Genomic DNA, 21112 nt, shown 5'->3' with positions numbered 1-21112 from the left:
GTACATAGTTGGCATCGTATGAATGTGCGTTGGAAAGAACAAAAGGTGTCCTTCAAGGAGGGAGATGCCTGGTGGTGAGGTTGATTCAGCATCTGACTCTTGATCTCAGCTCAGGTCTTGATCTCAGGGTCAGGAATTTTAAGCCCCACCTTGGGCTCCACAATAGGCGTGGAGCCTACTTAAAAAAAAAAAGAAAAAAAGAAAAAAAAAACACCTTTTCAAAGACTGTGACAATAGCTTTATGAAGCGGCATCCTCACAGCTGATGATGTACATTAAATCCTTACCCATTTGTCTTCATATCATAAAAGGCAAGCATCCACGATGGGTAAGGGGACTGTAACTGGCCCCCCAAGTCTGCAAAACCCAAACCCACACACATCTGTGCAGGATGGAGGAGCTTATTGCAATTTTTAGTTTTTCTGTTGGGGACATAACTTGAAAAGAAGGCGTCATTAATGTTCAGGTCAACCGGAGAGCTGACAGTTCCTCTAATCTGATTCCAGAAATACTGCTAAAGGGAGCTACGAGGACCACAGGAGTCGGGGCAGTCCCTAGTCCACACCCGCACTCCCGGACTTGGGGCCCTGAGGTCGGCTCCGGCCCAGGAAGGTGCAAAGCTCGGGGCAGATTGGTCCTGATGACCCTGGGGTCTGGGTCTTGACCCAGATGTAGGATTTCAGTGCATCTACCCGGGGTGTCCAAGTGACTGATGCTCTTCCCCCTTCCTTGGGGTAACTACGGAAGCTTCCCCGTAGCCCCGTCAGCTGCTGGGTGAGCCGGCCAACGTGCCGGGAGGAGAGGCAGGTCCCCATTCACGTCCTGCGTCCTTCGGGCCTCGCTGGACGCCGCACGTGTGACCCCTTCCCCTGCAGCTGCGTCCCTCACTGTCGGAAGCTCCTGCCCGCAGCTGGCCCACCGCCTGGCCCCAGCCTGGCTGTCACCTCCTGCGTGACCGTGACCTCCTGTCCCCCCGCCGTGCCCCTCCTTGCAGGCCTGGCACTCATCCTGTAGGTCACGGCTGGGTTGCAGGCCCCCTCCCTGTGGTGACCGGAGCCGGGTGCCAGGCAGGGGACGGCGATAGACGCCACCCGCGAGGCGCTGTGGTGACAGGGCGGGTCCTGGGCGAGCCCGACTCAGCTTCCACATGCAGGGAGGGGACAGGTGGTCACAGGGAGGACGGGGCTCGGGGGACGCAGGGCGAGGATACCAGCAGGACGCCTGGGCCGGGGAGGAGCCCCTGCCCCTTGGGGCCGATGGCCTGGGCCTGAGGCTCGGGTGCGGCGGGGCGAGCCGGCTCCCCTCGGCCTTGGGTTTCCTCAGGAGGGCACCCGGAGGGGACCCGCTGGGGTTCTGGTCAAGGCTGAGGCCTAGTGGACAGAGGGCTCGGAGGAGCCGGGCCGGGGTTCGGTCACAGGGGACCCCTGCCGGCGATACTTTCCTGTCCCCCTACTGTCTCGGGGAGGGGCACCCCGTCCATCCAGGGCCCCAGCCTGGGGCCGCCGGGCAGGAGGCTGGTTTCTCTGCACGGCAGCCCCCGGGCGGCCTGGTGAGTCTACCCCCTTCCCGCCCTCCCTCCCTACTACCTGGATCGCAGGCGGGGCTGGAAGCGGCGGCGGGAGGCCCAGAGGGCGGCGGGCGGCACCCCAGGGCCCAGGCCGCGCCAAGCTGGCGCCGCTCCCACCTTCTGGAGACACGGGAAAGCTGCGACTTGCCCCACCTGCAGGAGGCCCCTGCCCGAGGGGGGCCCGGCCGCCAGCCCCGCAGCCAACCTGCCGGGACTCGGAAAGAAACAAGGCCTCCTACCTGGGGTTCCTGTGTCTGTGGGTTTTTAAAAAGATTTTGATTTATTTAATTGAAAGCACGTGCTCGCGGAGGGGCGGAGGGGCAGAGGGGGAGGGAGACGCAGAGCCCCGGAGGCCCCCCAGGACCCGGATCGCACCCGAGCGGAGGGCGCAGACTCAACCACTGAGCCGCCAGACGCCCCTCGCACATAGTTTTTAAAAAGGCTCATTTTCTCATCGTCCCGTAATGAACTCGAGCTCCCCAGGAAAAGAGCGATACAGACCGTGGGTCCCTTCATACCGTGACTTGGACTCGTGTCCACTGTGAACAACGTGACAATGAACGAACAGACCGCTCGCATCTGGACAGACCCAGGACCCAGATCCGCCAGGAGGCCCACGGACTCGGGCTGCGGGGCTGAGCCTCAGCCCCACCTCGCGCTGGGCGTCCTGACACCTCTTATCCACCTCTGACCCCTGAGCGCTGCGCGATGACTCGATGACTGTGCGGCCTAGCTGGTGGCCTCGGAGGCGGGGCTGGCGGCATGCGTGCCACTGTGCCTGGCGTGAGGAGGTCTGCACCGGCTTAGCTCAGGGCCCAGCTTGCTCAGGGGCTCAGTGGGCATCAGGGAAGAGAGAAAGGGCCCGGAGGGGGGGATGGGAAGGGGCCCAGTGGGGAGGCAGGGGGCCCAGAAGGGACGGAGGGGGCCCTCAGCACCCCTGGGTGCCTGCTTGCTCAAAGGGACTCTGTAGGAGGCGGCAGGCGAGCGGGGCGAGGGCGCAGGTCTGGATGCGGGAGCCAGGGAGGTGGGCGCCTCCCACACCCATGAGCTCCGGGAGGCTTAGGCGAGGGCCTAGGAATGCTGGCGCCCTCCCTGGGCCCGCCTGGCACCCCAGCGGCCTTGGGCGGAGGCAGGGGCCCGGCTCCAGCTGCTTGGTCACCTGCTGCTGGGCAAGGCTCCGGGCTGCGGTGACTCCCGCAGCGCTGCCTCCCCCGCCGGCTGCCCCGTGGGGCGTCCCCCCACCCACCCGCGGATCTGGAGGCGGAGGCTGCTCGTGGGCAACACCAGCGGGTCCCCTGGGACCGGTCGCCTCCCTTCCCAGGCCGCAGTTCCCTGGTGGGTGAGTCGGATCATTTCCACACTGGGCCTGCTCTCTGGGGCGGCTGCGGGGATAAGGGCAGGGACGTGCGGAGGCAGCTGAGGGGAGGCCTGCGGCCACCAAGGCGACGGCCGGAGGTGGAGGCTGTACCCAGTGTCCCCCCCATGCGTGACCCCATGGGCACAAGGCCACTGCCCTCTGTGCACAAGGAGGCCCTCCTGAGCAGGCAGGGACGGGAAGGCAGCGCGGGAGCAAGGCTGCGTGTGTGCCTATGTGCGAGGCCGTGTGGCCGTGCACGTGTGCAGGTTTGCATGTGCAGGTGCGTGTGCCCAGCCCCTCAGGTGCGTGTGCCCGGCCTCCCAGTGCTGACACGACAGACGGGGGTGGACGGCACCTCCCCTGGCACACACGGGCCTGCGGGCCGAGGCCCCGGGGCCCCTGCAGCCTCCTGGCTCCGGAGCTGGAGACAAGAAGGGAAGGGCGGGGGCTGAGCAAGCCGGTAAAACCACGACAGTGCGGCTGCGGAGTGTGACCTGCGACCCGGGCTGCTCGGGGACCCCAGCTCTGCAGCCCCGGGCCGGCCTCTCCCCATTTCCCCAGGGCTCCGCAGGCCCGGGCCAGCGTCGCCGCGTCCCTCCTGTCTCCAGGCTCCTGATGCTCAGCGGTCAGTGGTCAGCGAGGCGGTGCGATGTGGGGAGAAGCTCGGGGTCAGGAGCCCCCTCCGCGCCTCTGACCACCCCCCGTGGCGCTGGCTCGGGCCCTACGGGAGGACGGCCTGGAGCTGGGGCTCCCGAGCCCGAGAAGGCGCCAGGCGCCCTGTGTGCCAGGTGTGGCCCCTGCCCTCCCCAGAAGGGCACCTGGGGCGCCCAGGAGGCAGGGAGAGGGCGCCCGAGACCGTGACGAGCGGGGAGGGCCTCCTCCTGTCCCGCCGGTGCCGGTGCCGCGGCTGCGACTCCAGGGTGTGCACCGGGGACCTTGCAGCGCCAGGGAGGAGAGGGGCGGCTGGTGGCCGCGCGGGGACAGAAGCACGGCCGTGGAGCTGGGCCACCAGCCTTGACGACCGGAACCAGTCACGTTGCCCAGGAAGCCTCGGTGTCCCCGGGGATGACCGAGTCTAACGCCACCACCTCCTGACGCGCCGTGGAGCCCGGCAGGCCACCGGGAGGGGGATCGCCCTTGGGAGGCGCCGGTGCTGCTCCCCTGGCCCCGCGATGCCCACCGAGATGGTTTCCCCCTTGGGGCACGATGCATTTCTCCTCTTGGCAGGAGAGGGCTGGGGTCCAGGCTAAGACTCTGCCGCAGCCAGAAGCCCCGCGGGGCGGCCCTCACCGTCGGATCCGGCTACTCCCTCGCCCCTGGCCGGGAGCTGGGCCAGGCCTCGGGGTCCGGGGGAGGCTAACGGTGTGCGCAGGGCGGACGTCCCCTCGGCCCGCACCCACACGGGCACCCACGCCGGAGACAGCATCCACGGAGGCCCCCACCGCAAGCGCCGTCACAGCCCGGACTGCTGCAGACTCGCCGCCCGCCGGCGTCCTTGCAAACCTTTCCCGGGGCAGCCCGGGGGGGCCCAGCGGCTTGGGGCTGCCTCAGCCCGGGGCGTGACCCCAGGGTCCCGGGATCGAGTCCCACGTCGGGCTCCCTGCATGCAGCCTGCTTCTCCCTCTGCCTGTGTCTCTGCCTCTCTCTGTGTCTCTCATGAATAAATAAACTCTTTCAAAATTCCCTCTAGTACAGATACCCGCTCTTTTATCCCCCATTTTACAGATGAGGAAACAGAGGCACAGAAAAGTAAGATGAGATGCCTTAGGTCCGGGGTGGCCTGGCGCGCGCACAGCACACATTGCCTTCCCCCTCCCCTGAGCCCCGTTTATTTGCAGACACATTCCCGGCAGCTCTGCCCCCGCCGCGCCCCGCCCCGCCCCGCCCCCCCCCGCGAGCGGCAGGTGCGCCCGGCCCGCTCCGTCCCTGCAGCCCCCCCCCCCCCCCCGCGCCCATTTCCCGGACGGCAGCCTAGAAGTCGAGGCCCCGCCTCCCGGGAGCTTTAGCGGCAGGGCCGAGCTGCGGCCCGGGCGCCCCCTCCACCGGGAAGGCCGCCGTCACGCGCTGGCACGCGGAGCCCGCGGCGAGGTCCCGGGCGGCCGCCGAGTCCCGCGCGCCACGTTTGCAGCTGTTTTCGTTGCCGCGGGTTTGTGACACGAAACGGAAGAATTGACGGAAGATCGGTGATTTGGGAGTAGGACGCGCGGACGACCCTAGCACCCTGCGTAGACGGCGCCGAGCCCCCGGGCGCGCGGGTCCGCGGCAGCTTGTCCCCCACCCCGCGACCCCGAGGGCAGGGCCCGGGCTGGGGTCCCGCCCCCCTCCCCTCCCCCTCCCCTCCCCCTGCGGCCCCGGGGGCGCGGCCTGGGCTGGGGTTCCCCCCCTCCCCCTGCAGCCCCGAGGGCAGGGCCCGGGCTGGGATCCCGCCCCACCTCCCCTCCCCTCCCCCTGCGGCCCCGGGGGCGCGGCCTGGGCTGGGTCCCGCCCCCCTCCCCTCCCCTCCCCTCCCCTCCCCCTGCGGCCCCGGGGGCGCGGCCTGGGCTGGGGTCCGCCGGGGCCCGCCGGGGTCCGCGCTGCCCGCCCACATCCCCGACCGCTCGGCCGCGACCCGGGCTCCGGCCCCCCCAGCCCCCTCCAGCCCCCTCCGCGGCCGGGCCCGGGGACGGAGGCGCGCGGCGGCGCAGGCGGCAGGGGACGGGGTGGACGGGGTGGGCCTCCCGCCCGGCGGCCGCCTCGGACCTGCAGCTGGGCCTCCCGCGGCGAAGGCCCGGGGCGTCTGCAGGCGGGGCCCGCGCCCACTGCCCCGTGTCCCCCCGAGCCCGGGGCCGCCTGTCCCGCGGGGCGAGCCCGACCCGGGGCCCGACGGGGTCCGCGCTCGTCGGGGCGGGCCGCGCTCCATTGTTCACTGCGGGCCAATCGGGTTTGTCCCCCGCGGCCGCCGGGCCCCGCCCCGCCCCGCCCCTCCGCTCCCGCCCCGCCCTCCCTCCGCCCGCCGGCCCCGCCCCCTCCGCCGGCCCCGCCCCCGCCCCGCCCCCGCGGTCCCGGGGAGCTCCGTGACGCCGCAGGTCCCGCCCCCGGCTCCTGCCCCTGGCGAGTGCGTGCTGACGTCATGCTGCGTGCGGGCCGGTGCGGAGTCGCCCCTCCAAGTCCGCGGGGCCGCCGAGTTAGTTCCCCGAGAGCCGGCTGGGCGCGCGACCCGGGTCCTGGCCGGCCGCGCCCTCCGCGCCCGCGCCCCGCTCGGTGGATGTGGTTCTCCGCCCCCCGCGCCTGGGTGCGATGGGGGACCCTCCCAAGAGTGAGTCCGCGTGCGGGGCGCGGCCGGGGGGCGCGGGGGCGCGGGGGCGCGGGCCTGCAGGTGTCGGGCTCGGCCGGCGGGCGGGGCCCCGAGCTGCCCGGTGCCTCCGCGGGCGACCGCGCGCCGTGCTCGCCGGGGACTGCGGGGCCGCGCCGGGGCGGACGGACGGGCGGACGGGCGGGCGGACGGGCGGACGGGCGGGAGGTCGGACGGCGGAGGTCGGACGGGCGGGCGGACGGGCGGGCGGACGGGCGGACGGACGGGCGGGGGCGGCCCCGGCCGCGGGGAGGGCGCAGCTCCGCGAGTCCGAAGGCGCCGCGTTTTCGTCTCCGACCGTCCGGCCGCGCGCGGCTTCGTGGTAGCGGGACGAGGGTGGGGGCGCGGCGGCCGCGGGCGACCCGGCCTGACCCCGCCCGCGCGCGCCCGCAGGGAAGCCCGGGACCGCCCTGTGCGTGGGCTGCGGGAGCCGGATCCACGACCAGTTCCTCCTGCGGGTGTCGCCGGACCTGGAGTGGCACGCCGCCTGCCTCAAGTGCGCCGAGTGCAGCCAGTACCTGGACGAGACCTGCACGTGCTTCGTGAGGGACGGGAAGACCTACTGCAAGCGGGACTACGCCAGGTGAGGCCGGGCGGGCGGGCGGGCGGGCGGGGGCGCCGCGCCCCGGGACCCAGCCGCGCCCCAGGCCCGCTGACGCCGCGCCCCGGGCCCGCAGGCTGTTCGGCATCAAGTGCGCCAAGTGCCAGGTGGGCTTCAGCAGCAGCGACCTGGTGATGCGCGCGCGGGACCGCGTGTACCACGTCGAGTGCTTCCGCTGCTCCGTGTGCAGCCGCCAGCTGCTGCCCGGCGACGAGTTCTCGCTGCGGGAGCACGAGCTGCTGTGCCGCGCGGACCACGGCCTCCTGCTGGAGCGCGCGGCGGCCGGCAGCCCGCACAGCCCCGGCCCGCTCCCCGGCGCCCGCGGCCTGCACCTGCCAGGTAAGCCGGGAGCGCGGGCCGGGCGGGCCGGGCCGGGAGGAGCGAGGCGCTCCCCGAGATGGACGTGGGCCAGCGGGGGCCGGGGGGGCCAGCGGGCCCTGGGGGATTCCTGCCCCGACACGGAGGGGCTCGGCAGCCCGCTCAGGCCCCTGCGTGAACCACTCGTGCTTGTGCGGGAGCCGCTGCGGAGGCCGGAGGCCTCGAGGTCTCGGAACACGGCTCGGGGGCCGCTCGGGCCGCTCAGAGATGCGTGGGAGTGGGAGTGTGGCCACCAGGGGGTCAGGGCTGGTGGCCCCGGCTGGGCAGCTCCAGCGGGCCCGGCGGCGCCCCTGGGTGCTGCGCGGTCGCTCCTCTGCTTGCCTCCCCCGGGGAAGGAGACTGAGCCGGGCCGAGGGGCTCTTTGTGCGTATTTGTCCCGACCCCGAGGGGCTGTCGGTGCAGGTCCTGTTTGGAGGGGGCAGCCAGGCCGGCTGGGCGCGTGCTGGGGGCACCCCATCTCCGCTCCCTTTTGTTCGGCGCGGTGGGCGGCGCAGGCTGCGTCCCGGGTGGAGAGAACCCGGATCCCAGCGGGAATGTCGGCCGCAGGGCCGGGAGCCTGGGCCCTTGGAGGAGGCCGTTGGGGCCGGAGCCCCCGGCGCCCGGCCGGTCCGCAGTCTCCAGAGCAGGAGGCAGGGCTGCCGCGGGCCCCAGCGAGCGGGAGACAGGCCCCCAGTCCCCGAGGCCCCCGCCGCCGCCAGCCCTTCGGTGTCGGGCCCGGAGCCCCTGCTCCCTCTCCCTCCCTCGCCCCACGGGCCCTGAGCAGCCCTCCCTGGGGTCGGTCCGTGCCGGAGGCGCCGGCGGCCGGGTGCAGGGCTCCCAGAGCCCGGGCGGCCGCGGGGGACAGGGCGGGAGATGCCGAGCTCCCTGGGGTCGGGGAGCGGCCGCCGGCAGAGCCGGAGCCGGAGGGAGGACAAGGAGCCGGGCCTGGGCGCCCAGCCCGCGCCCACCTCCGCCCGGTGCCCACAGAGCCCGCGGCCGCCCGGCAGCCCTCGCTGCGCCCGCACGTGCACAAGCCGGCGGAGAAGACGACCCGCGTGCGGACGGTGCTCAACGAGAAGCAGCTGCACACCCTGCGGACCTGCTACGCCGCCAACCCGCGGCCCGACGCGCTCATGAAGGAGCAGCTGGTGGAGATGACGGGCCTGAGCCCGCGGGTCATCCGCGTCTGGTTCCAGAACAAGCGGTGCAAGGACAAGAAGAAGTCCATCCTCATGAAGCAGCTGCAGCAGCAGCAGCACAACGACAAGACGGTGAGGGGCTGCGCGGCCGAAGCGGGGGGCTTGAGGCCTGGGGCACATCCGCGGGCCCTTTTCTGGGGGCTCTGGGTAGACGGGGCACCGGGGCACTCCCAACGGCGTGTTTGCACGCTCGGCGCCAGGCTTGCTTTGGGGGTTCAGGCTGCTTCGTTTCGCATGAGCTGGGGCCCCTTGTCCCCGCCGCCGGCCTGAGCCCGAGCCGCCTGGGTCTGCGTCTTCCACTCGCCCGGCCGGGTGGGTCCTCTTGGCTTGGTTTGGTTGGGACACGATCGCGACGAGTGGGAGCGCAGGCCTGGAGGTGCTTCTCCTCTCGGCCCCCGACTGGCTTCCAGCAGGGAGGCCGGGCTCCGGGCTCCGGGCTCTGGGAGGCCGCCGAGCATCCTGGCCGGGGCGGAGGACCCACTGGGCTGCCGTGGCCTGAGCGCCAGGCCCCAAACCTCTCAGCATCGCCCGGGGCAGTGCCGGGGTGCTGGGAGGCGCTGGACCCGCCTGAGCATCCCTGGCCTCCCCTGCGCTCGTCCCTCAGAGCCTCCAGGGATTGACGGGGACGCCCCTGGTGGCGGGCAGCCCCATCCGCCACGAGAGCGCCGTGCAGGGCAGCGCCGTGGAGGTGCAGACCTACCAGCCCCCGTGGAAAGCCCTCAGCGAGTTCGCCCTGCAGAGCGACCTGGACCAACCCGCCTTCCAGCAGCTGGTGAGGTCCCGCCCGGGCCCTCGGACCTCAGGTCCCGGAGGGGTGGGATTTAGGGGCTCCCCGGGGAGGGGGCGCTGGGGACCGCCTGGCGCTGAGGGCACAGGTGCGGGTACTGCTGGTGCACGTCGGCCGCAGTCCGCTCTAAACCGGGTGTCCTGGGCCAGGGCACCACAGGGGAGGCCCTGGGGCCGACGCAGCCGAGCCGGCCTCCCACCCCTGCGCGCGCTCGGGACGTGGCCCCTTCCCCGCAGGGCTTGCTCCGGCCGTGTCCCTGGCTAGTGGCCTGGGGCTGCAGCCCGCGCCGCCTCACCGCCTCCTCCCGGGGCTCCTCCCCAGGTCTCCTTCTCCGAGTCTGGCTCGCTGGGCAACTCCTCGGGCAGCGACGTGACCTCCCTGTCCTCGCAGCTGCCCGACACCCCCAACAGCATGGTGCCGAGTCCCGTGGAGACGTGAGGGGCCCATCGTCGCCAGCCCGCGGACCTCGCATGCTCCCCGCATGAGACGCACCCACGCTCAGGCCATTCCTGCTCCGAAAACTCTCGCCTTCGTAATTATCATTATTGTTATTTAAAGAGAGACGCCGCAGCGGCCGGGAGGCCCGGAGCTGCAGGGTGCAGCCTGCTCTCACCAGGCCGGAGGGCCCTGCTCTAAGAACGGCTATTTTTTTCAAAACCAGAATTTGGGATTTACTAGGGTCAGCTGTGCGCCCGCCCTGGCCCCGCCGCCGCCGCCCCGTCCGTCCGGGTGGGGCCACCTGCTCCGGTTCCTGCGGCTCCCGGGGCCCGAGGGGACAGAGCCGGGTCCCGAGCGCGGGGCTGCCGGAGCAAAGCGGAAACGGGACTCTCCTTGGAAACGTTCTAAGTTATCAGTCGACGGAGGACAGCGTGTGAGCCTTTGCCGAACAAAACGTAAGTTATTGTTATTTATTGTGAGAACAGCCAGTTCATGGTGGGATGAATATTTTGATCTTAATAAAAAAATTAATAACCCGCTGCGAGGCTGCTCCTTGTGCGGCGGGCAGGGGAGGGTGCGTCGGGTCGGAGCTGGGGCTCGGAGCTCTTGCCGCGGGGTCCCAGGGTGGGTGCGGGGCTGGTGCACCCCGGGGGTGGGCGCGGTGCAGGGTCTGGGGGTGAGCGCAGGGGCCGGTGCACGTGGGGTGAGCGTGGTGCAGGGTCCAGAGGTGAGCGTGGGGCCGGTGCATGTGGGGTGAGTGCGGTACAGGGTCCGGGGGTGGGCGCGGCCGGTGCAGGGTCCCGGGGTGAGCGCGGTGCAGGGTCCCGGGGGTGAGCACGGTGCAGGGTCTGGCGGTGGGCGGGGGGCCGGTGCAGGGTCCAGAGGTGAGTGTGGTGCAGGGTCCCGGAGTGAGTGTGGTGCAGGGTCCCAGGGGTGAGTACGGGGCCCGTGCACCAGGGGTGAGCGCGGTGCAAGGGCCCTGGGGGTGAGCGCGGTGCAGGCTCCTGGGGGTGAGCGCGGTGCAGGGTCTGGCGGTGGGCGCGGGGCCGGTGCAGGGTCCCGGGGTGAGTGTGGTGCAGGGTCCTTGGGGGTGAGCGCGGTGCAGGGTCCTGGGGGTGAGTGCGGGGCCGGTGCACTTGGGGTGAGCGTGGTGCAAGGTCCTTGGGGGTGAGCACGGTGCCGGGTCCGGGGGTGGGCGCGGGGCCGGTGCAGGTTCCCAGGGGTGAGCGCGGTGCAGGGTCCGGAGGTGAGCGCAGTGCTGGCTCCCGGGGTGAGCGCGGTGCAGGGTCTGGGGGTGGGCGCAGGGCCGGTGCAGGCTCCCGGGGGTGAGCGTGGTGCAGGGTCCGGAGGTGAGCGCGGTGCAGGGTCCCGGGGGTGAGTGCGGGGCCGGTGCACCTGGGGTGAGTGTGGTGCAGGGTCCAGAGGGGAGTGTGGTGCAGGGTCCGGAGGTGAGCGCGGTGCAGGGTCCCGGGGGTGAGTGCGGGGCCGGTGCACCTGGGGTGAGTGTGGTGCAGGGTCCAGAGGGGAGTGTGGTGCAGGGTCCGGAGGTGAGCGCGGTGCAGGGTCCCGGGGGTGAGTGCGGGGCCGGTGCACCTGGGGTGAGTGTGGTGCAGGGTCCAGAGGGGAGTGTGGTGCAGGGTCCGGAGGTGAGCGCGGTGCAGGGTCCTGGGGGTGAGTGCGGGGCCGGTGCACCTGGGGTGAGTGTGGTGCAGGGTCCAGAGGGGAGTGTGGTGCAGGGTCCGGAGGTGAGCGCGGTGCAGGGTCCCGGGGGTGAGTGCGGGGCCGGTGCACCTGGGGTGAGTGTGGTGCAGGGTCCAGAGGGGAGTGTGGTGCAGGGTCCGGAGGTGAGCGCGGTGCAGGGTCCCGGGGGTGAGCGCGGTGCAAGGTCCCTGGGGGTGAGCGTGGTGCAGGGTCCCGGGGTGGGCGCAGGGCTGGTGCACCCGGGGCTCCCTGCGGCCGGGTCTGGGCTGGGGCCGTGCGCTGTCCCCCACCTTACCCTCCCTGCTGCCCCCTCCCGTGTCCACCGGGCCTGGTGCTGGGGGCAGGTGCGGGCCCCTCGCTGCAGCTGGAGACCTGTGAGGCCGCCCGATTCCCTGGGCTTCGCCGCTGCTCCCCCCCCCCCCCCGCACCCCCGGTGCTCCCAGGCTCCCCTGATCCCCGTGGCCCTGGGCACTGGTCCCGGTCCCGCCGTCTAGACGGCGGCGGCCCCTTATCTGTGCCCGGCATCACCTGCGGGCGACCCCCCAGCCCGGCCGCGGCCGCCGGAACGTCCACCCGGAACCAGCCTGGCGTGTCCTCGGTTTATTTTCTTTCCAGGCCCGAAGCGCGGGGCGGGGGCGCCGGGTCACCCGGTGTGACATTTCAAACCGCTGCCACTCGCCGTCTCGAAACCCGGCTTTGGTGGCGGCAGGAAATGAGCAGGAGACTCTGCCCGGCGGGCAGCGCGGGCTCAGCACATGCTTGACCCTGTGGCCGCCGCCGTCAGACAGGAGCCGCCGCCGTCGGACCGGCACCTGGAGGACCGGCCGCCAACCGTTGAGGCGGGAGGTGGGAACCAAGCGAATCTGGTTTTCGCTGCCTCAGGGTCTAGGCAATGCTCACACGAAATTCGTAGAGAACATTTCGTTTTTCTGGGGTTTAGGGAACGGTGCTGCGAAGCCGGGGATGAGGGAAGAGCCCCGCAGACTTACTGAGGACCAGCTTGGCCCCTCGAGCGCTTGCAAACGGTTCTCATAACCCGGGTCAGGCTCCTTGCGGAGTCGCCCCCTCCCCTGGGACCCGTTCCCCCCCCCCCCCCCCCAAGGGAGGCCTGGGCGTTTGCTCCCAGCTCCGGGCGGCCGAGGGCGAGGCTCCGCTTCTAGGAAACCTTCCTTTCGATAACTTTCTCGATCAACTCCTGGGCTTTGTCATGTTAACGAAACAGGTTCTCGAGAAAAGAATTTCGCTCCTGTTTGTTGTCAATGAGCTTTGAGCGTTTGCTTTCGGCCGAGCCGAGCGCGGGATTTGCTCCGCGTGGAGGCATCTGCGTGTCCGGTTGCAGGCGGCTCTTGTTCTGGGGTCAAATGTCTAATTTCTCTTTTGACGTTTGTGTGACGGTGTGGACTTTTTTTTTTTAATTTTTATTTATTTGTGATAGTCACAGAGAGAGAGAGAGAGGCAGAGACACAGGCAGAGGGAGAAGCAGGCTCCATGCACCGGGAGCCCGACGTGGGATTCGATCCCGGGTCTCCAGGATCGCGCCCTGGGCCAAAGGCAGGCGCCAAACCGCTGGGCCACCCGCGGATCCCACGGTGCGGACTTTGAATGTTGGGAAACGACCCGGGTGACGTGGTCCCCGTGCATGGGGGCGCCCGGGCCTGTGTTGCTGCGAAGCCCCGCGAGCGCCCGTCCTGCTGCCGCGCCCCGGGTGACCGTGTCCCGCGGGTCCCGGGGGGGCCTTGGCTCCCAAGCCCTGGTGATGGTCGCTGCCCCCGGGCGTCAGGCCCGCCTTGGGTGGTCGTGATGAGGGACACCGGGTCGCGGTCCCGGTCAGCGCCAAGCACGTGGGTCACACGCTTGGGATTCCCCGGGGTCAGGTCAGGTGCGGCAGCGAGGAGCGTGGTGTGCGCTGCTTTCGGGGCTTCCCGGGGACCCGGTGTGGGAGTCGCTCCACCAGGGGCGAGGGCCGCGGGCGGCGGTTGTCCCCGAAGACCCATCGGTCCTTGGAGAGGCCCGCGCGGGGGGTTCCCGGGGGGCTTCGAGGCCGTCGGGCTCAGGGTTCGGCCGTGGGGGCCGCGCTCGGCCGGGCCCTGGGCTTGTCCCCGACGGACTTGGCGACCGGGGCGCGGGCGGAGTCGGCCTTGGGCTGGGCTGCGGGGCCGGGGGGGAGGGGAGGGGGGGGAGGGGGGGAGGGGGGGGGAGGGGGGGAGGGCGGGGCAGGGCAGGGCGCGGCAGGGCGGGGGCTCGTCCGTTCCAGGCTGTGCGGGGACCTGGAGGCCGAGTGCGCCGTGGGTGCCCCGAGGTGGCCGGTCCTCCCCGCCCTGGGCCGCGGCGGCTGCGGGGGGCGCAGTCGGGCCGGAGGGGCGGGCCCTGGGGGGGACGGGGCTCGGGGGCTCGGGGGCTCCGGGGCGGTCGGCGGGTCGGGGCCGGGGCGCTGCGCTCTCGGGGCACCGGCTGCTCCGCGGCGGCCCCGCCTCCATCCCCTGCCCCTCCCCCCTCCATCCCTCCCCGCCCCCCGCGCCCTCCCCCTGCCCGCGCCCCCCCTCCCGGCCCTGAGGATGCTCCGCGGGCGTCGGGGCGCTGCTGTCCTGGGGGCGGGCGCGAGCCCCGAGCCCCCCTGCCCCCGCCCCGGGCCGCGGAGGAAGAGCCCGGCGGCCGTCCTGGAGGAGGCGCCCCGCGGCCCGAGCGCAGCCCCGTCTCTGCCCCGCGGCCGGGGGGGGGGGGGCACCTGCGCGGACCCCGGGGAGGCAGGTGCGCCCCGCCCCCGCCCCCGCCCCCGCCCGCCCCGCCCGGCCCCCTCGTGCCGCCTCCGTAAGAAGAGCCACGGACGCAAAGAGAATAAGTTACTTTATTACAAGAAGGAAACAGACTCGCCAGTTTAGTCTAACTTCACCCACATCTCGACGCCGAGCGCCCTGGGGACGCCGAGCAGGGAGCCGGGCTCAGGCCTTGGTCCCGACACTCAGAGCCTCCGCGGGCGCCCGACGGGCCAACCAGGCCGTTCATTTATTGTCTTTTTTTAAAAAGAACTGTCGCGCTTCTTCCCAGGCCTCCTGGGGAAATCTGTTGGCCAGCTCAAGATAGTCTTGGGAACCGAGGGATTTGCCTGCGAGAGAGAGGGAGAGAGAGAGAGAGAGAGAGAAGTTAGATTCTTTGAAGTTTAAGCAATTGGAATTATTTCAACATCGGACTACAAAACAGGGACGTGCACTTCGAATAGACCATAATGCGCGTTTATGTAAAGGCGACCCCCGTCCACCTACATTCACCCGTAGCATTTTATATATATATATTTTAATCACAATTTATTTTGTGCTTCTAACATATTCAGGCATTAATCCCTCTGTAAAACATGACGAAAAAGTGTTTTTGGACTCCAGAGTAAGAAAAGGGGAAAATAAGCACGGTGAACAAGGTAAAATGGCATTCATTCAATCCGTAAGACAGCCTTGAAAGGGTAGATATGAAAGCTTGATGTCTGTCCTCTAAATCGGTCTAATTTGAAATACTTTAAGTTAACTTTTAAAATGCTGAAATCTGGCATTCAGTCATCTAACGAAGCAGAGAGAGCGAGTTTCTTATTACTGACGCAGGCAAAGGAAACCGCCCCGTGGCCGGCAGGGACGAGCAGCGGGCGCCCCAACAGCAGGTCCTCCTGTCATGGAGAGTGCGTGCGGCGCTACCCGGAGCTGTCGCGGCTCACCTGGGCAGTGAACTCAAAAGGCCTTGAAACGTTTTCCGGGGACTCAATCTAAGCAAAAGGGGAACAGATGTCCAAAGCGCAGACTGGCACTTCGTGGGGCGTAGTCATTTCTTTTAAACCAAGTGAGCACATCAGGGGCTGTCACCCAGGAACATGATGATGACCTTTTCTGACAAATGCAGAGAACAGGTCCCCATTTGCCGTTTTGTGCTTTAAGCCCATTGTACCTGGGGAAAGCATGGAAGTCAGAGAAAATGGCCCTTGGAGAAGAAAGTAAGTTGAAACTCCCACAGGCCTCAGCCCACCAAGCAGAGGCAGCTCTTGGGACTCCGCCTGCCAGATTCGAAGCAAATGGTGACTCATCCTTACAGTCAGGAGAAAGGAAGAAAAAAGAATGGCTAAGCTTCTTACTGGCAAAAAAAAAAAAACAAAAAAAAAAAAACAAAAAAAACCCTGCTGTACATTTAAAAATAAATACATTAGAAGACTTTTCAAGGCATTTTCATATATTCAAAATTTAAGACATTGTTTTCTAAGACACAGTAACCATTTATACAGATTTCTCCCACAGAACCTCCAATAGCTGCTGCTGCCTTTTTTTTTTTCTTTCTTTTAAAAAAAGGGCTGTGAGTGCGTCAGGACAGACCTGAACTTGCACACTAATTCTGGCTTAGATACAAATGGTACCGACTCTGATGCTGACTGGAATTCCTGAAGACAGGCATAGCTGTCCGTTTACTTCTCCGAATGCCTGAACCAATAAAACATGACATTTTTCCACAATATTGTTACAGCTTTGTATTCTTTCCTGTGTACTTTTCGACACCTGCCCACTACAGAGGATTAGCGTGTGTGTGTGTGTGTGTGTGTGTGTGTGTGTCCATCTGTCCGTCCAGGGCGACTCCCCACCCGCCAAGCAAGGGCCACTTGGTGGGCGCCCTAGACAGTCCTGCTGGGAGTGGGCCTCGGCCACTTGATGGACGACTTGGGGAAAATCTGTATTAGGGTCTCATTAATCAGAGACGCTGTCCTGACAGACAAAGAGCAACTTGTGCTTCTCAATTACAGCGTGTGTAGAATATTGAAAAGCGTAAAAATGCACTTTAAAATTCTACATCTCCAGCTCTGATCATAGCAAACGCCTCAGCGGGAACACTGCGGGGGGGGGGGGGGGGACTTGTAAATCTTTTGGCCTCTGGGCTCTTGTTAGTCTGATGGCTTTTTCTCCAAGTAACACAGTTTTACACTTTTAATTTTTAATTAAAAATATCCGAGCACTTGAATTTAGGGGGAAAATATGGGCGACTATTATTAATAATTTTATTCTAAACATAGGGAAGCAAACCGATGTGATTGTAGCGTTTCTGTGAGTAACGATCGTCGGCCAATGTTAACGATCTGCTTGTCTCCCGTATTATGAAGTGATTATTCACCATTTATTATATCTTGCATGAGGTGCATATGAATTACATAAAGATGTTTTGTGCTTTTACTTCCACAGACTTCTCTGTATATTCGGATGCATTTATGCTTGGTGCCAAAATCTGTTTCTTTACTGTTTGAAATACACTCGGTGTGTGCATCCACATGTCTTAGGTGGGGCGGTAAACGGGTTTCTGTGTGGTCCCAGAGGGCGGAGGAAGAAACACGTCTGTCCAGCTGCACACACACATTTCATGTCATGAGAGACGTACCTTTGGGCTGATGGGCCCGGGTGTCTGCTTGACCTGGAGTCTGTACGAAATCCTGTAGGCGACAAGAAAAGGGTCTTTATACCAATGCTAGGAACTGAGAACTTCGCTGGGGGCGGCGTTAAATGTGCTTCTGAATCCCGAGACAACTATTCTTGCGTGAATCCTCTGCAGCCCAAATACCAGAGCGTAAGAAGTCGATGTTCAGGCTTCTCTCAATTTAAATCAAATACCGACAACGCACATGTTGCTCCGATCAGCCGGGGCCACGGTGCCGTCTCCTGCAGGGACTATGACTTTATCTCCGCTAAGAAACTGAAGGCTTTCGCCGGATTTATTATTCTAAAATGCTGACAGATTGTTCACGCTCTTAAAAAAAGTGTTAACTCCTAAAGCCCTGATGTGTTCTGCAGCCACATCTTAAATTCCAGTGATTCTGCTTTTAGATGGGAAGGGAAAACGTCGTACATAATATATAACTTTTCAGAAACTTCGGACAAACCACCTGGCTCCTGTTTTTACCATCATTTTCTAGTGACTGTCGACTGAACCCTCGTTGACACATGGGGACCTCAGAACCCTTCTATAAACTAAGATCTTACATCCATTCCTCTGATGATAATTACTTCTAGAACAGAAAACTTGATTCAATTTCTCTAAGATGCTAAGAAATTTCTGTGACCTTTACGAAATGGGTGTAAGCTGAACGTGTTGTATTGACATGAAGTCACATTTAAATGTGCGCTAAATACACAGAGAAGAGCCAGAAATACTTTCAGGTGAACCGGAGATGAAAACCAGTCAGTTGTATGTTCTTTACTTTAGATTCCTGTATCGTTTGTATTTTTGTGGACTGTTTTCCAAGCAGTTGGACATGCGGGGGACTAAGCTGGCACAGAGGCCGGATCGTCGTGGTCGACTGTCACGGCCCCGGCTGAGGCCCCCGTGCGCACAGCACGCCCGGCCCGGCCGCGTCCTCCCGCCTGCCTTTGCTCCACGGCACTGAGCCCCCGACCCGCCGTCTGTCTGACTCCCCCCACTTTAAGGAAAGCTGTATGGAGGCAGGGCCTTCTGTCTGCTTCTTCACGGCCGTGCCCGGTGCCCGGGAAGCACCCGTACGCCAGGTGCACTAGAAAATTACCTGTTGAATAAGAGAATGAATTTTAAGGTCACAGTCTTAGAAGTCCTCTATACTGTATTTTCTGTTTATTTTTTAATCCCAAGGCTTTGAGAATATATGAAATTCTTAAATGGTGACATGACAGTCATGTAAGACTTTTTTAAGATTTTAATTTAAGCATAAGGTGTTTTTTGGAAAATCCACACCCTACCGATGGGTCTAAAGATGTTCGAAAAAATTTCCGGAAAATAGAGCCCAGACTCAAAGAGAATAACTAAGGTGAAAGTAAACATTTCTAAACACAACTGACCTGGCCGTGTTTCTTAACCGGCCGTCTCATGGAGGGTGGCCTAAGACGCGGAAGCCAGTAACCGCCGTCCGCGGCGAGGGAAGCTGGGGTCTGCAGCTGCCCCAACCGGCCAGGCAGGATCACGTCCTTTCGGCAATGACGTACGTGTATCAGCCCAACAGGAGCGGCTCTAACAGAGCTCTGCTTTCTGTTTCATCGTCACGGACGGAAAACATTGCCAATCACACGTACGTCATGGAACAAAAGCACACTGGTTTTTAGGGCAAAACATTTCAAAGAAAACGGAAGATTTTCAGCAAATAATGATCCACAGGGACAGAAAAAAATAACAGGATTAGCTATTAGCAAACAGTAAAGAACAGCTAACCTGATTTTCTATGGTCACTTGACTGAATTACCGTAGATGTGGAAACACTGCTCTCCTTTGCTGCGGCTCGGACCCTGGTCCTGGCCCCCCTGACCCTGGTCCCGGCCCCCCTGACCCTGGTCCCGGCCCCCCGACCGTGGTCCCGGCCCCCCTGACCCTGGTCCCGGCCCCCCGACCGTGGTCCCGGCCCCCCTGACCCTGGTCCCAGCCCCCCTGACCCTGGTCCCGGCCCCCCTGACCCTGGTCCCGGCCCCCCGACCGTGGTCCCGGCCCCCCGACCCTGGTCTGGCCCCCCTGACCCTGGTCCCGGCCCCCCCGACCGTGGTCCCGGCCCCCCTGACCCTGGTCTGGCCCCCCTGACCCTGGTCCCAGCCCTACAGAACCTAACTGGATCAGAAGCACAGAAGGCCATTCTTACGAGTGTGAGATCTTTTTAGAAAATAATACCAGGATTTCATCACGGCCGCACACGTGTGTATGATTCACACTTCTCTAAAAGCTTACAAATCAACTGAAGCTTTAACTTCTCTTCCTCGGCAGCCCTCTGTCCTCTATTCCCTCCGCCAGACCAGCAGCTACGTGGACGTGAGCGCTGCCGCCTTGACAAAGTCCGGCCTCCTTTCTTAAAAACGTTTCCTTGGTGTGGATCTGCCACTTCAGTAACTGGAAAAACGTCCCTTCCTTGGAATCCTCCAAGGACTCGCACGGCGCTCCACCCCCGCTTCACTATCCTGATGCTTTAGGAGTTAATTCCTAAGCACAGAAACCCGTGGGCAACCTCCGGGAGCACGGGGCGGGCGCGGGTCTGCAGCCGGTGGGCGTGCGGTGCGCGTGAGGCCGGAGCCAGCCGCGGGAGGTACCTGAACGAACGTGGCCAGCAGCACGCAGCTCATCTCCTGCTCCAGGATGGTCCTGTTGTGGCGGTTGTTGAAGCAGGCAGCCAGCAGCGAGGGGAACAGCACCTTGGTCAGCCGGGGCTCGCTGAAGTACTGGAAGGGCAGCTGGCAGAGCTTCTGCAGCACCGTCGGGTGGCGGCCGGACTGCACGACCACCTGAGGCAGAGGGCCCGGGTCAGCGGCCGCCCCGCACCCCCACTCCCCCGCCACCCCGCCGCCCGGCCGCGACCCCGAGGGCCGCAGCAGGAGGAAGGACACTGCTCCGTGGCGCCGAGAGCAACACAAATGGTGGGATCTTGCCTCCTGACTTACGGGAAGGGTCCCGAAGGTCTGTGACCATTCATCCCCCACGACGAGGCGCAGGGCTGCCACGGAGAGGGGACGCGGGGCCGGTCCCAGCCCCTTTAACAAGCAGCCCCATCCCCTGAAGCTGCGGAGCCGCTCGGCAGAGATGCCCTCTGCTAGGGCTCTGCTCTGCGTCTGGGCCCGTGGCCTCCGACCCGGCTGGGGCAGGACTGGGGTACAGGCCGGGGTCCAGGCCCGCAGTCCCCCCGACTCAGCCAGGGCAGGACTGGGGTAGAGGCCGGGGTCTGAACCTACAGTCCCCCTGACCCTGCTGGGGCAGAGCTGGGGTACAGGCCAGGGTCCACAGCCCCCCCAGCCCCCCGACCCGGCTGGGGCAGGCCTGGGGTAGAGGCCGGGTAGGCGGCGCTATCCAGTACGCAGATGAGGCCTTGGGGAGAAAAGGGGACCGCGAGGGGAGGGGAGCTTCCACAAAGCACAGGCTCCCGGGCCCCTTCCTGGGCCCCTTCCTGAGCCGTGCTCCTTATCTCCGTTTCCATCAGTGCCACCGAGTCTAAAAGGAGAATGTTTAGATAAACGAGACGGGGCTCGGAGCAGGCTGGGTTCACCACTGTGCACATGGAGGGACGGAGCGATGCAATCAATAGGCTTGCGGGGAGTCCTCCCCGTCTCCCCCCCGGCCCACACCACAGACTAGGGGAGGTCAAGCGAGATCTCTTCCAAGTAAACCCTGATCGGGCGGTGCCGGTGCTCACACGGAAGAGCCCGGCGACCCAGGGCCCACGTCTTGGCATAGAGGGAGGGCACAGAGAGTCAGGACACCGTGAAATCCGAGGTCAGGGCTGCAAGTTGCACTTGGAAAAACATGATTTTGCAGGTACGTACCCAGACAGGCCTACGTTCAAATTAAAACCAGAAGGGACAGAACGAAACAGCAGAGGCAGAGAAACATAAATTACAGGGATTTACAAGTTTTCAAAGTACTTTTAACAATACTTTAAGAACACACTCTCGGATGATAATGCAGTTTGGTTTAAGGACAAAATCAACAAAGTAATAGTTCACATATTTTAGCTCAATAGCTAAAATGACATCAAAAATCTTCAGAGAATGTTGACAGGGACTTGTTAATACCTTCAAATCCAGCAGGAATTTTAAAGACGCGGAGTGTGACCGTTCGGCACATGGCTACGTGCTGCCGTTTCCGACACGGGCTGAGAAAAGTCTGTGCCGTCATCTATTTGATTGATAAAGCATTTACTTCAATCTTTAATTATCAGCTACAAATGCTGTAGCGGAGCCAAATGACCAGCCCTCCAGAGTTTGTAACGGTACCATTACCCCCTCGTCCAAATGAAGCAGAAGTTTTTTTCTTTGGAACTTCATTG

General features: G+C 65.0%; 2 protein-coding genes across 13 annotated transcripts in view; one reads left to right on the top strand and one right to left on the bottom strand.

Annotated features, from left to right (window-relative positions):
* The first annotated feature begins 323 nt into the window (after positions 1–323).
* On the top strand, positions 324–10172 carry ISL2 (ISL LIM homeobox 2). Its single transcript, XM_049104297.1, has 11 exons — positions 324–327; positions 910–1009; positions 1465–1548; positions 1726–1822; positions 2681–2905; positions 6092–6218; positions 6648–6837; positions 6932–7194; positions 8200–8483; positions 9016–9183; positions 9520–10172. Exons 1-11 carry the CDS (start codon positions 324–326, stop codon positions 9634–9636), a joined length of 1659 nt encoding a protein of 552 aa, XP_048960254.1. The 3' UTR covers positions 9637–10172.
* A 3992-nt stretch (positions 10173–14164) lies between these two features.
* SCAPER (S-phase cyclin A associated protein in the ER) overlaps positions 14165–21112 on the bottom strand; it is a 435057-nt gene continuing 428109 nt past the window's right edge. For 11 of the 12 annotated variants that reach the window (XM_035708613.2, XM_025472080.3, XM_025472083.3 and 8 more), the window contains 3 exons: positions 19386–19577; positions 16732–16783; positions 14165–14440 (listed from right to left, as the gene is read on the bottom strand). In XM_035708613.2, coding sequence (XP_035564506.1) covers positions 14337–14440; positions 16732–16783; positions 19386–19577 — 348 coding nt within the window. In that variant the 3' untranslated portion in view covers positions 14165–14336. The remainder of the gene's footprint in view (positions 14441–16731; positions 16784–19385; positions 19578–21112) is intronic. The other variant, XM_035708615.2, reaches the window with a different exon arrangement.

This window comes from Canis lupus, chromosome 30 (assembly GCF_003254725.2).
Source record: "Canis lupus dingo isolate Sandy chromosome 30, ASM325472v2, whole genome shotgun sequence".
Taxonomy (NCBI): domain Eukaryota; kingdom Metazoa; phylum Chordata; class Mammalia; order Carnivora; family Canidae; genus Canis; species Canis lupus.
Note: the sequence above shows the minus strand (reverse complement) of the source record. Positions and strands in the feature narration are given on the sequence as shown.

Coding starts and splice junctions, on each gene's coding strand:
- ISL2 (XM_049104297.1), top strand. Junction 1,010..1,464: donor GCAGGCCTGGCACTCATCCT/GTAGGTCACGGC, acceptor TGTCTCGGGGAG/GGGCACCCCGTCCATCCAGG. Junction 1,549..1,725: donor GGCAGCCCCCGGGCGGCCTG/GTGAGTCTACCC, acceptor CCCCACCTGCAG/GAGGCCCCTGCCCGAGGGGG.